The 12,580-nt window shown below is 46.9% G+C and overlaps 1 protein-coding gene across 1 annotated transcript in view; it reads right to left on the bottom strand.

Moving 5' to 3' along the window:
* Lrp4 (LDL receptor related protein 4) overlaps positions 1–12,580 on the bottom strand; it is a 49,664-nt gene that overhangs the window by 20,873 nt on the left and 16,211 nt on the right. The window contains exons 4-19 of the mRNA XM_076844374.2: positions 12,424–12,537; positions 11,961–12,077; positions 11,545–11,673; positions 11,188–11,307; positions 10,724–10,849; positions 10,068–10,193; positions 9,743–9,877; positions 9,233–9,358; positions 8,507–8,737; positions 7,442–7,598; positions 5,230–5,447; positions 4,904–5,080; positions 4,361–4,483; positions 1,979–2,187; positions 1,733–1,814; positions 560–665 (exon numbers count right to left, since the gene is read on the bottom strand). Of these exons, the coding sequence (XP_076700489.2) occupies positions 560–665; positions 1,733–1,814; positions 1,979–2,187; positions 4,361–4,483; positions 4,904–5,080; positions 5,230–5,447; positions 7,442–7,598; positions 8,507–8,737; positions 9,233–9,358; positions 9,743–9,877; positions 10,068–10,193; positions 10,724–10,849; positions 11,188–11,307; positions 11,545–11,673; positions 11,961–12,077; positions 12,424–12,537 (2,296 nt within the window). The remainder of the gene's footprint in view (positions 1–559; positions 666–1,732; positions 1,815–1,978; positions 2,188–4,360; positions 4,484–4,903; positions 5,081–5,229; positions 5,448–7,441; positions 7,599–8,506; positions 8,738–9,232; positions 9,359–9,742; positions 9,878–10,067; positions 10,194–10,723; positions 10,850–11,187; positions 11,308–11,544; positions 11,674–11,960; positions 12,078–12,423; positions 12,538–12,580) is intronic.

A 12,580-nucleotide genomic window follows, 5' to 3' on the forward strand; every position in this document is an offset into this window, starting at 1 on the left:
TAATTTTCCTTGACAACAAGTTACTTTTGTAAGCAAACAAAAGTATTTTTTATAATTACAAAAAATAAGAAAGATTTTAAAGTTTCCTTGTCTAGGGCTGGGGTTGTAGCTCAGGTGGTAGAGTGCTTGCCTAGCACATATGAGACGCTAAGTTCGATCCTCAGCACTACATAAAGGTAAAATAAAGGTATTGTGTCCATCTACTATAAAAAATATTAAAAAAAAAAAAAAAAAAAAAGTTTCCTTGTCCAGAGACAAGGTTGTCACTGCCTTCTGTGGTTTCTACAGCTGTCCTTGCATCTTTTTTTTTTAATATTTATTTTTTAGAAGTAGTTGAATATAATATTTTTTTATAAATTTATTTATTTTTATGTGGTGCTGAGGATCAAACCCAGGGCCTCGCACTTGCCAGATGAGTACTCTAACACTGAGCCACAACCCCAGCCCCTTCCCTTGCATCTTTGATATGCCCCAAATCTGGCTTCTCTCCCTAATCAACAGACTTCCCTCTAGTACTCAGATCTTGGGGAGAATGGAGCTCCTAAGTTGCAGCACTCACCCGCCCATGGGTTCTACCACGATGTCTCGAGGACGATCAAGGTTCTCCCAGATGAGTACTGTCCTCATGCTGCCATCTGTGTTGGCTACTTCAATCCGGTCTGTACCTACCAAGAAGTAAGGGCAAAGATATGAACTCTAGTCTTATTCATTCACCTTATCCTCCATTCCTAGCAAACAGCAGGCATGCAAGAAATGCTCAATAAATATTTTGTGATAGATGCACAAAACATGTTTAGTGAATAAACTATGATAAGAAATTCAAGGAGGGGCTGGGGATGTGGCTCAAGTGGTAGCACGCTTGCCTGGCATGCGTGCGGCCCGGGTTTGATCCTCAGCACCACATACAAAAAACAAAGATGTTGTATCCGCTGATAACTAAAAAATAAATATTAAAATTCTCTCTCTCTCTCTCTCTCTCTCTTCTCTCTCACTCTCTCTCTTTAAAAAAAAAGAAATTCAAGGAAGTGATCAGTTTCATTTCTTAGAAAAGCAAGACTTCAAGTTGAAATGGATTCTGCTGACATGTATAACTAAGTAGAACAAATTTTTAAAAATTAAAAAAAAAAAAAGAAAATCAAGATTTCTAAACCTAGGCAACCAACTCTGTCTTATAATTTGAGACAATGATTCTCCAACTTTAGTATGCCTAAGAATTAGGAAAGCTTGTTAAATTACAGAACCTAATCTAATTTAATCTAATTCCTGAATCCAATCCCCAAAGATTCTGATTCAGTAAGTATGGGGTGAGGCCCCAGAATACACATGTCTAACAACTTCCTAAGGGATGCTGATGCGGCTGGTCCAGGGACCACAGTTTGAGTAGCATTGGTTTAAGGCATTCCTTTTGCCTCTCATACCCACCTGAAATGGTTTTATCCAGACAATGATGAAAAGAAAACTATAGGGCATTGGTTCATCATCTGAAATGCTTTAAAACATTTCCAAGCATCAATTACATCACGCATATAGTTGCCATTTGCCTAACAAATGCCTAACCTCAGATGTGAGCTTCTGGCTTTAACTCTATAGCAGCCCTATCACTTCTGCCTACCAAGGACTTCAGGTCAAGAGAGACACAGTCCAGGAGAGGCACCGGGCTCTTTTACCTGAGTCCAAGGTTTTATATAAGAGGAATCCCAGCCAGCCAGGCCATAGGTCCCCTTTTACATACCTGCATCTGTCCAATATAGCTTGTTGGTGACCCAATCAATGGCCAGGCCTGCAGGGCTCTCCAAACTGGTATCCACTACCACCTATGCAGGAAGCAAAATTGTGTCGCCAATGGTATTTTCGCTCCAGCTCTAGAGCCCAAACTCCACAAATTCTCAAGGTATGGGAAGCCCTTACCCTGGAAAGGATGAATTCTACCCCATAATTTCTGCCTTCCCTGAGAGCCTGAGTCCATGCTGGGACCTACCTCCTGTCCCGTTCCATCCCACTTAGCCCTGCTGATGGTATCAGTGCTGACATCTGTCCAGTACACATGGTCATCCCGGGAGTCCCAGTCAAGGGCCACAGCACTGCGCACGTCAGCCAGTGGGATGACATCGTCGGAAAGGTCCTCTGTGTCAAAGCTGATCCGACGGATGTCCATCCTTCGGGCAAAAAGCAGGAACTTGTCAAGACCTGATCAAAGGCCGAGAGGGGTCTTCTTTTAATGCTCTAAATCCAGTAACAGGGACAGACACAGACGCTCACCTGAGTGACACCTGGTCAATCACACTTCCTGGGACCTGGTGCCCTTTGCCCCCTACTCTTCACAATACAGGCCCCCTTGAGCACTGGGCAGAATCAGTCTTAGAATCCAGTGGAAACAGACTCTACCCAGGGCCCAGAAGTACATGTTGTTTATGTGTCTGTTAGCTTCGTCTAAGTTTTTCTCTCTTCTGACTTTGCCAGGTCTCTTCCACTGTACTGGCTGGATTACTGCCAACAGCCGGCTCTGCTGCTCTGCTTCCACTGTTTTGGGGGCTCTGATTCTCCTCTATCATCTAGATCCTTCCTCTAGCTGTTCTCATCACAGTTTTAGCCAATATTCACTGAGCACCTTCCTTCCCAGGCATTGAGCTTAATTCTCAGGAAAGATTTGAGGCACATTTTTGTCCTTGAAGGACTTAATCAGGTGGGACAGGCAGACACACCAACCCTTTGTGGTACATGTTATTCTTGTTCTCATTTTCTAGATGAGCATCTCTTCAGTTAACCGAGACCAAGTAACTTGCCTAGAATCTCACAGCAACAGACAGCAGAGCGGGGCTCAGTTCCACTTCAGAGGAAGAGCTGCCCACTGTTCTCTACAGTGTTTTCCCAGCAGACTCTTCTCCATCTTCTACCCTTACTCTGGTCTGTCTGAATATTTTCCCAGTACAATCATCCCTTGGTATCTGCAGGGCACTGGTTCCAAGACACCACAGACACAAAAATCTGCAAGTCCCTTTTATAAAATGGCATTGTATTTGTATATACCTGCACATATCCTTCCATATACTTTAGTTTCAGATTTTTTTGTTTGTTTGGTTTTGGTTTTTGTTGTTGGTACTTGGGATTGAACCCAGGGGCACTTTACCACTGAGCTCCATTCCCAGTCCTTTTTATTTTTATTGTTTTAAATTTTGAGACAGGGTCTTGCTAAGTTGCTTAGGGCCTCCCTAAGTTACTGTGGGTAGACTCAAAATTGCAATCTTCCTGCCTTAGCCTTCTGAGTTGCTGGGATGACAGGTGTGTACCACCATGCCTGGCTCTTTCATATACTTTAAATCATCTCTAGATAACTTAAAATACCTAATTCAATATTTTTATTATTGATTTGATGCTGGAGATTCCAAATGCAAAACATATTCTATGTTAATAGTTGTCACACTTATTGTTTAAGGAAGAATGATAAAAAAGTCTGTACATGTTCAGTACAGACACAATTTATACATATATATATGTACCTGCATGAATATACATATATACACACACATATATGTATACACACACATATACACATAAATACGTATATTCAAAGTTGGTTGAATCTGTAATTGTGGAACCCACAGATTCTCAACTATATACTTTTCTGCCCATAAGACACTTCCTCCCTAATTTTACCATCTAAGGCCTGGGTTCAATCCCCAGCACTGCAAAATAAATAAATAAATAAATAAATAAATAAGAACAAGAAAAAAAAAAAAAAAACTAAAAAGAACCCAAAAACTAAAACCTAACTTTACCATCTTTTTTCTTCCAAGTTCTGGGAAACCCTCAAAGAAAAGTGTTTGGGGAAGCATTTTGCTTCTTACTAAGATAACAGGGAAAGAGATGGGCAAGAAGAATGCAAGGGCAAAATGCATTGCACAACACTAGGTTCTCAATCAGTGTGTCTGAAATGAAACCTCTGAGTGTTCTAATTTTGGCTCCCTGATCTAAACACTGAAAGAAAGTTTCAAAACTTTCTTTTGGGGATGAGTCTAAAAGTAAAGAGGCTGGAAATCATTCCCCTGCTTTCTAGAAGAGCCTAAAACCCTCTTTCTGCCTAGAGATGAGGCATTCTACCTGGTGAAATGAGACATAAGCCTGGTTGCAGGTGTTCATACTTGACTGGATGGTGTCACTGAGCCTTTGGCAACTACTGCTGGGCCCTCAGTCCTCAGTTTTTTGATATAGGATCCCCCAGCCTCTTAAGTTCTTCCTCTCCAGTGGCTATTGAGGAGACTGGCTCTTCCTCTGACAGGATATCCCTCCAACACATGTCTTTTTCCTTCCACCCACTCGCACAAGGCACTTCCTCTGAGGCTGGTGTTCCAGACCCACTTACTCTGGGCACAGGCGTGGCTGCTGATTTTGCGGAAGCCAGTAGGGCAGGCACAGGTATAGTTCTGGGCACTTGGAAGACACAGGTGGGTGCAGCCTCCATTGTTTTCTCCACAGCGGTTTTTCCCTGTTCAAAGAACCCAGAGCAAGAGGGTCCCGTTAAGACTAACCATTTCCTAACATACTCCCCTCAAGCCAGAGAGTAGGCTGTAAACTCCCCAGAGGGAAGAGTTATATCTTATTGCTTTTTATATCTGCCCCAGCAGCTAGCACAGTGAGTACCTGACACAGAGAAGAGGCCCTGTAAATGTTTGCATGAATTAAATGGGAACACTGAAGCCAAATGAGTCTGAGTTTTGATATTGTACTACCCTAAATGTCCAGCAGAGGGAGGAATGAGCCCGTGTTAATGCCAGCCCTGAATGTCCCTGCCTCCTCCCATCAGAAGCACTGGCAAAAATTGCAAATTACAAGAAATTTCTCAGAGGCTCCAGCAGCCACATCATCCATGAGGCTTTTTTGCCTCACCTGTTGTGAAGGTTTTTACCTGCAGGCTGGCGTTGTGGGTGCAAGGTATGAATGTCCATAGGGAAATGCAGCTTGTTGCGAATGATTTCCTGGTTCTTCCCAGTAAACTTATTAGCACTATTGATGCTCTTGGTGTGCCAGTCTGTCCAATACAGGCTGTCTTCAAACACCGTGATGGCGAAGGGATGAGGGAGGCCTGGGGAAAGTCCAGAAAGACCTCAGTCCAGACATGGTCTTGCATGGCCCTGGGCCCAGGCCTGGCAACTGTACACCCTCTGCCAAGGCTCCGGGAGGCAGGGATAGGGGAAAGCATGAGAGATGAAGGAGAGTGGGGAAGGGTCTCACCCTGGCTAATGACAGCCTTGCGATGACTCCCATCCAGGTTGGCCCTCTCAATGACGTGGTGTTTAGCATCTACCCAGTACATGCGGCGCCCAGCATAGTCAATGGTGAGGCCATTGGGCCAGAAAAGATGGGTATCTGCAATGATGCGACGTCCAGAGCCATCCATGCTGGAGGCCTCAATGCGAGGGGTGTTGCCCCAGTCTGTCCAGTAAATGGTACTGGGAAGAAGAGAAGAAATTGAGAGGTGGGCAGCAGAGGACAGATGGGTAGTAAACAGGTTAATAATCAGACAGAGGCTTCTAGCTATTTAACCCAGGGACTCCAGCTGTTTGTCCAGAGAGTATTTTTTAAATATTCTAATTTAAAGGTTTCTAGACAAAAAAAAAAAAAAAAAAAAGAAAAAAAAGACAGTTCTATCTTAGGCTGAGATATACCAGTGATAGGTCAATGTAAGTCAAAGTCCCAAAGCTCATGAATTGACAATATAGTGTAATATCAGTTAGGACAGGCACTTTCATCTTTCTCAGTTTCTTTCACTGCCATTGTATTTTATGTACATCTACATGCCCAGTTTGTTTCTTTTTTTTCTTTACATTTTAGAGGGCACTGGTGATTTTTTTTTTTTTTTTTTTTTTTTTTTTTGGTACTGGGGATTCAACTCAGGAGTGCTTAACTACTAAGTCACATCCCCAGTCTTTTTGCATTTTATTTAGAGACAGCATCTCAATAAGTTGCTTAAGGCCTTGCTAAATTGCTGAGGCTGGCTTTGAACTTGCAATACTCCTATCTCAGCCTCCTGAACCACTGGGATTACAGGCATGCACCACGGCACCCGGCCCTTGGCACTGATGGTAGAACCCAGAACCTCATACATACTATAGGCAAGTGCTCTACCAACTGAGCTACCTGTTTTTATTTGATTTGATTAATTAATTAATTGGAGTTGAATCCAGGGTGTTTTACCACTGAGCTATATCCCCAGCCCTTTTAATTTTTAAATTTTAATTCAGGGTCTCGCTAACCTTGCTAAGTTGCTAAGGTGCCCTTGAACTTGCAATCCTCCTGTCTCAGTCTCCTGACTCACTGGGATTACAAGTGTGTACCACCACTTAATACTGGTTTATTTTTAATTTTTTTTAGTTGTTGATAGACCTTTATTTTATTTATTTATATGCAGTGCTGAGAATCAACCCAATGCATCACACATGCCAGGCAAGTGCGCTACCACTGAGCCATGCCCCTTATTTTTTTTTTTTTTTTTTGAGAATTTTTTTTAATATTTATTTTTTAGTTTTCGGCGGAAACACAACATCTTTGTTTATATGTGGTGCTGAGGATCGAACCCGGGCCGCACGCATGCCAGGCGAGCGCGCTACCGCTTGAGCCACATCCCCAGCCCCCCTTATTTTTTATTTTGAGACAGAGCTTACTAAATTGTCCAGGAAGTCCTCAAATTTGTGAACCATCTGATTTAACCTCCTGAGTAGCTCGGAATAGCTCAGATTCCAGGTGTGTGCCACCATGCACAGCACAAGCAGAGTTTCTACAACAGTTAACATGAAACTGAAGGATCTTATAAGACATCTCTTCAGTTGATGGCACTGAATTTTTAAAAGCCAGAGCTGGGGTTGTTGTTCAGTGGTAGAGCACTTGCCTAGCACATGTGAGGCACTGGGTTCAATTCTTGGCACCATGTTAAAAAATAAATAAACAAACAAATAAAGTTAATAAATAAAAGAGAAGCTTGAAGAAAAAAAAAAAAAAAAGCCAGAAGCTAGGAACTTCCATTTTTAGAGGCTTTGATTCATGAGGTTTTTTTCTGTTAGCTTTTTAGTTATTTTAAATTAATAAATTTTATTAATTGGCTCAACCCTATGAGCTAATAATAAAAAAACTAATGACTTAAAAACTTACCTAACATGTATGTTGTATTATATTTAAAATGCCTCTCTCATTTAATCTTCACACAACTATGAGGCAGAATTTTATTTTTCCTTAATAATCAGTTAAGAAATGAATAAAGGGAGCAGAAAGAGATGAACAACCCCAAGGCCACATGGCCAGCTGTTGCAGAGCCAGTTCATAGACTTTGGAGTGTCTAGATGCACACCACACTCTGAGGAGACACCCATGAAGACTGGCTCAAGTGGCCTGAGAACTGCCCCTACAGGTTGCAAGAGGGATTTGGAAGCCTGAGACCCAACCTACTCACCCCTCCATGGGATGCAAGGCAATGGCCCGGGGCTTCTCAAGGTTCTGCCACAGTAGCACCTTTCTGTGGGCCCCATCCAGGTTGGCCACCTCGATCCTTGATGTCCCTGAGTCAGTCCAATAAAGTTTGTCATGGACCCAATCCACAGCCAGACCCCCTGGTGGAAAAAGTAGAAAAGTTTCAGGGATTGTGCAGGGGCTCCTGTGTGCCTTAGTAACAAGAGAAACTAAAGCAGTTTCCGGGGCTAAGCACTACTGTAAGAATCTTGCATATGATAACTCATTTAATCATTACAAATCTGTGAACTAGGTACTATGATTCCCATGAAGATGAGGAAACTGAGGCACAGAGAAGTCAAGGCACGGTGCAACGTCAATCACATGCCATTTGCTGAATTCTGGCTCCTGACCCACCTCCAGTTCTCCCTACTGCATCAAGGTCGGGTTTGCAAATTGACACCTAAGGTTTTGTAGAGGCATTTCAGAAGTTCCCAAAGCATTTGAGTCAACTCTGCTCTTAACCAAATCTTTCCTTCCTTCCTTCTTTTCTTTCTTTCCATTTCTCCTTTGCAGTGCTAGAGACTGAACTCAGGGCCTTGTTGCATGGTAGACAAGCGCTCTACCACTGAGCTACAGCCTGAGCCCCCAATACCAAATTCTAACTCACTTCACCTACTTAGTAGAATAGCCTGAGACTGCCAAGTAAGATGTTGCTGTTTTTTAAATCTATAAAATATTTGGATATACTTATCTGAAACAATCAGAATAATCTTGATACTAAGCAATCAAAACAAAACTTAGAAGTGAGCTGAAGCTGATAGAGAACTGTAACTGTCCGAAAGTTTCTAATTCCAGTTATGACATTCACCAAATGTTATATCTAAACCTATAAACTTTATATATATATATACTAACAAATATTTTCTATGTCAGAGTTCTACCCAACACTTCACTGGGAGGAAGAGATGCTCAGTTGTGGAAGGTTTGCAAACACCATCCTGCCCCTTCCACTATGGCTTTGCAGACAGTGTGGCCCTGTCCCTCTCTAGGGGGCCTTGTTGCCTACCTGGGCTTTCTAGTCCTGTAGACACAACCTCTTCCACGTTGCTGCCATTGAGGTTAGCTCGGAGGATCCGGTCCAGGGTGACATCGGACCAGAAGACAAGCTCGCGCCGGTGATGGAAGTCAAGGGCGATGGCATTCTCCAGGTTGTTGAGTAGCAGGGTGTACTCAGAGCGGTGTGGCAGCACCTGCCGGATGTCGATGCGATTGGCGAACAGCAGCACAGGCTCTGGCCCTGGGACACAGTATAGAAACAGAGTTGGGCTTCAGAGCTACCACATACTCATCAACATGTTCCCCCAAGTCCTCAACTGTCAGGTGGGGCCCCTTGCCCACTAAAGCATGCCTCAAGCTGCTGGCGTCTATCCTAGAAGAGTGGAAACTTCTCCTACCCCAATCTTTCCACCTCTCAGCAAATCCCTGAGCTCCAGAGCACCTGAAGTCTCAGTGTCTGTCTGTCTGTCTGTCTCTCTCTCTCTCTCTCTCTCTCTCATACTGGGAATTGAACCCAGGGGTGCTTTATCACCTGAGCTGTATCCCAGACCTTTTAGTTTTTATTTTGAGGCAGGTCTCACTAAGTTTCTGAGACTGCCCTGGAACTTTCAGTCCTCCTGCCTCAGCCTCCCAAGTCATTGGGATTAAAGGTAATGTGCCACTGTGCCTGTCTACATGGCACTTCTCCATGCTCAGTCCCCCTATGCTCACCCAGCCAAATACAAACACCCCTTACCCAGAGCCTTGCAGCTGCGCCGGTCGGGCCGTAGTTCATAGCCTGCTTCACACCAGCACTGGAAAGCTCCTTCACTGTTGGTGCATCCCTGGCTGCAGTACCCCTCCTCAGCACACTCATTCACATCTGCAAATGCCAGGCAGGGTCAGGAGGTCCCCTTCTGCCATCCTCCTGCCCCAATTCCCAGTCTGACTAGCTGGTTTTTTTCCCACATTCCCATCTACTTTCCAGGGAAAGCTGTTTAATAAGCCATTAAAGGCTTTGAGGCCATGCAAACCTGGGCTGGAATTCCACCTTTGTTATTTACTAGCTGTGCAGTCTTTGGTAAGTTACTTAATCTCTCTGAGATTCCATTTCCCCATCTGTGAAATGAGAGGGATGATCTCCACTTTCTAGGGTTATTGTGATAATAAAATAAGGTCACATCCATCTAATGCCTGACCCTTAGAAAACAGGCTGTCTATCTGCTGTCCCTGCCCAGCATTCTGACTCTGTTCCACACCAGCTCACCATGGCACGTGCGCCCGTCCTCTGTGAGCCGGTAGCCTGTGTGGCAGGTACACTGCACTGCCCCCCGCACCATCTGGCACTTCTGGGAGCAGCCACCGTTGTTAACATTGCAGTTCTCCTCACCCGTCCGGGGCCCTGTGCCAGCCAAGCCAGAGTTGGGAGTTGAGCCCAGAATCCTCCCCCGGACGGCCAACTTGGCATTCCACCTGGACCATGAAGAACAGCTCCCAAAGTGCAAGAGTCCCTAGGGAGGATTCCCTTTGAACCTTATGGGTGGGGTTCAACCACAAACCACAGGCCAGAACCGCCCACCAGGGACACTCACGGCAGTTCTGCTGTGGGCTTTCGTCACTGTTGTCACCACAGTCATTGACCCCGTTACACAGCTTCCTCTGCCCAATGCAGCGCCCATTCCAACACAGGAACTGGTCGGAGGCACACTGAGGGCTTCCTGGAGAGAGAGGGGGGAGAAGGAGGGAGGAAGGGAGGGTCAGGGCTTGGGTCAACAAGGGATGGAAGCCTGTCATTTTCCAAGGTGAGCTAGAGACAGATGACATCAAGGAGGGAGGGTTGGGGTCCACGGCAGGAAACAGCTCAGACAACACAGGCTGGACGTCTGCATTCCCACCCCCCAGGACACCACAGCGGATGAGGGATGTGGGACAGAATAATAAAATGCACACACATGTGCAGTGCTAGACGTGGCAGGGGAGCAGGCGTCGGGGTGTCAGGGGAGAGCCGGTTCCCCTGCTCTCGGCTAGGGTGGAAGGTACTGGCGGTGTGAGTTAGTACATGAGCGGCCGCAGTCAACAGTGCACCCAGAGGCGACACGGTCACTTGCAAGGGCAGGAAAATTCCAGGCCACGGGAAGGATCTGAATGAAGCATCATCTTGGCCTGGAGAGCTGGAGTGACAGCCCTGACCCCCACCCCCTGCCACCATCTGTAGGTTAGGGGATCTGGGGCCCCTGGGAGACTCCACCTGTGTTCTCGCAGTTCTCTTCATCGCTGTTGTCTGCACAGTCGTCCTCCCCATCACAGCGCCAGGACAGGCGGACGCAGCGGCCTGACCGACAGCGGAACTGTTCCGCTGTACACATGGAGGTGGCTGGGCGAAGCAAAGGCCTAATGAAAGGGTGGCCTCAAGCTTCACCCTGCCACTCACAGCTGAGCTGCACTTTTTATCAGTACCCATGTCACTCTTCTTGACACATGTGTGGTCTATGTGGCATCTTTGTGTGAATCAGAAAGAAAAAAAAAAGGTGCCCCTTCCTCAAAGCATTTTACTGCTATAAAAGGGACATCTATTATGTGGCTAACATCCCTTTGCCACTGCAGTGCACAACTTATACAACCCTGCATGCCATCCAGTAAAAACTTTATTGATAATGCCCTCTATGATCCCACAACACTCCCCTCAGGCTTTGGAGCCATTTTTCCACTCACTGCAGTTGCGCTCATCAGACTGGTCATCACAGTCTGCGTCGCCATCGCAGCGCCAGCCTGCATTGATGCACAGGCCACTGTCACACATGAACTCCCCAGAGCGGCAGGGCTGGTGGGAGGCTGGGGAAACAAACATCTTCTGTCTCTAGCTAGTCTGTGCACACAGTGTCCCAAGGTAGACCAGAAAGCCCAACTCCTGCCCCTCCCAGCACCCCAGTCCTCTAACTCTGCCCTAGAGACCAGAGAATCCAGAAACTCCTGTCCTGAGCACCTGCCCCCACTGGCACCTGTGCCTTGCCCCTGGAGGAGTTCCTTCCAGCCTGGCCTCCCCTCCTCCCGGCTGGCCAGAGCACTCACAGCAGTCAGACTCGTCTGACCAGTCCCCGCAGTCATCATCGCCGTCACAGTGGTAGATATCCAGGATGCAGCGGCCGTAGGCACACTGGAACTCCTCCAGGTTGCAGGGGGGCGCTGGCACTGCCGAGGCTGGAAGGAGGGCAGGGAGCGGGGGCAAACACTCAGGCTCTCATGGAGGAGAAGGGTCCCTACCCCTCAAAGGGCAAGGTGCTCAGGCAGGGTGACTTCCTGAGTGAGATACGACTGGGGTTCTTTTGGGATGACCCTGGCAGACTGCCATATTCAGGTGGACCACCTGGCGCACCTACGCCTCCCCAGGTAAGCCCAGGAGCTGATTCCTGAGCATCCCCCACCTGCCCGGGGACGGAGCCTTCTCCCTCGCCCAGCCCAGTGGCCTTAGGTCTGGGGCCACTCACGACAGCTTTCCTCGTCTGAGCCATCTTTGCAATCCGTGTCACCATCACAGTACCAGTGCTCGGCAATGCAGCTCCCGTCACTGCAGCGGAATTCCTTGTCGGAGCACTTGCGCATGTCTGGGGAATGCAAGGGGACGGTCATGCCAACAGACAGAGTCCCACAGGCACCCCTCTTACCATCCTCCCTGACCCCCAAATCTTGCTGGCCCTAGGGGAGGGTGTCTGATGAAGCCCCTGGAAGAACCCACAGATTCAGTGCAGACTCTGGAGGACATCAAGGCCAGGAGAGCCTGGCCTCAGGTTCCTGGGCCACGATTCCTGGGAGCCTGGACTCTTCCCCCATCCTGCATTCCTCCAAGATCCCTGCAGCAGTACTGGGGCCTTTGCTGCTATCTCCTCCCTTGGTCAGACTTCTCTCCAGCCCCACAACCCTGCCTGCTTCCTCAGAGAGCCCACCACTCACCACACTGCTCATCACTGTTGTCACCACAGTCATTGTCACCATCGCAGTGCCACAGGCTCCGGATACAGTAGCCATTCTGGCAGGGGAACTCATCCTCCTCGCACTCTCGGGGAGCTGTGGGCACAGAGCAGTCAGGCTGCTGCAGTGGGGTGAGGTG

This window comes from Callospermophilus lateralis, chromosome 2 (assembly GCF_048772815.1).
Source record: "Callospermophilus lateralis isolate mCalLat2 chromosome 2, mCalLat2.hap1, whole genome shotgun sequence".
NCBI lineage: Eukaryota > Metazoa > Chordata > Mammalia > Rodentia > Sciuridae > Callospermophilus > Callospermophilus lateralis.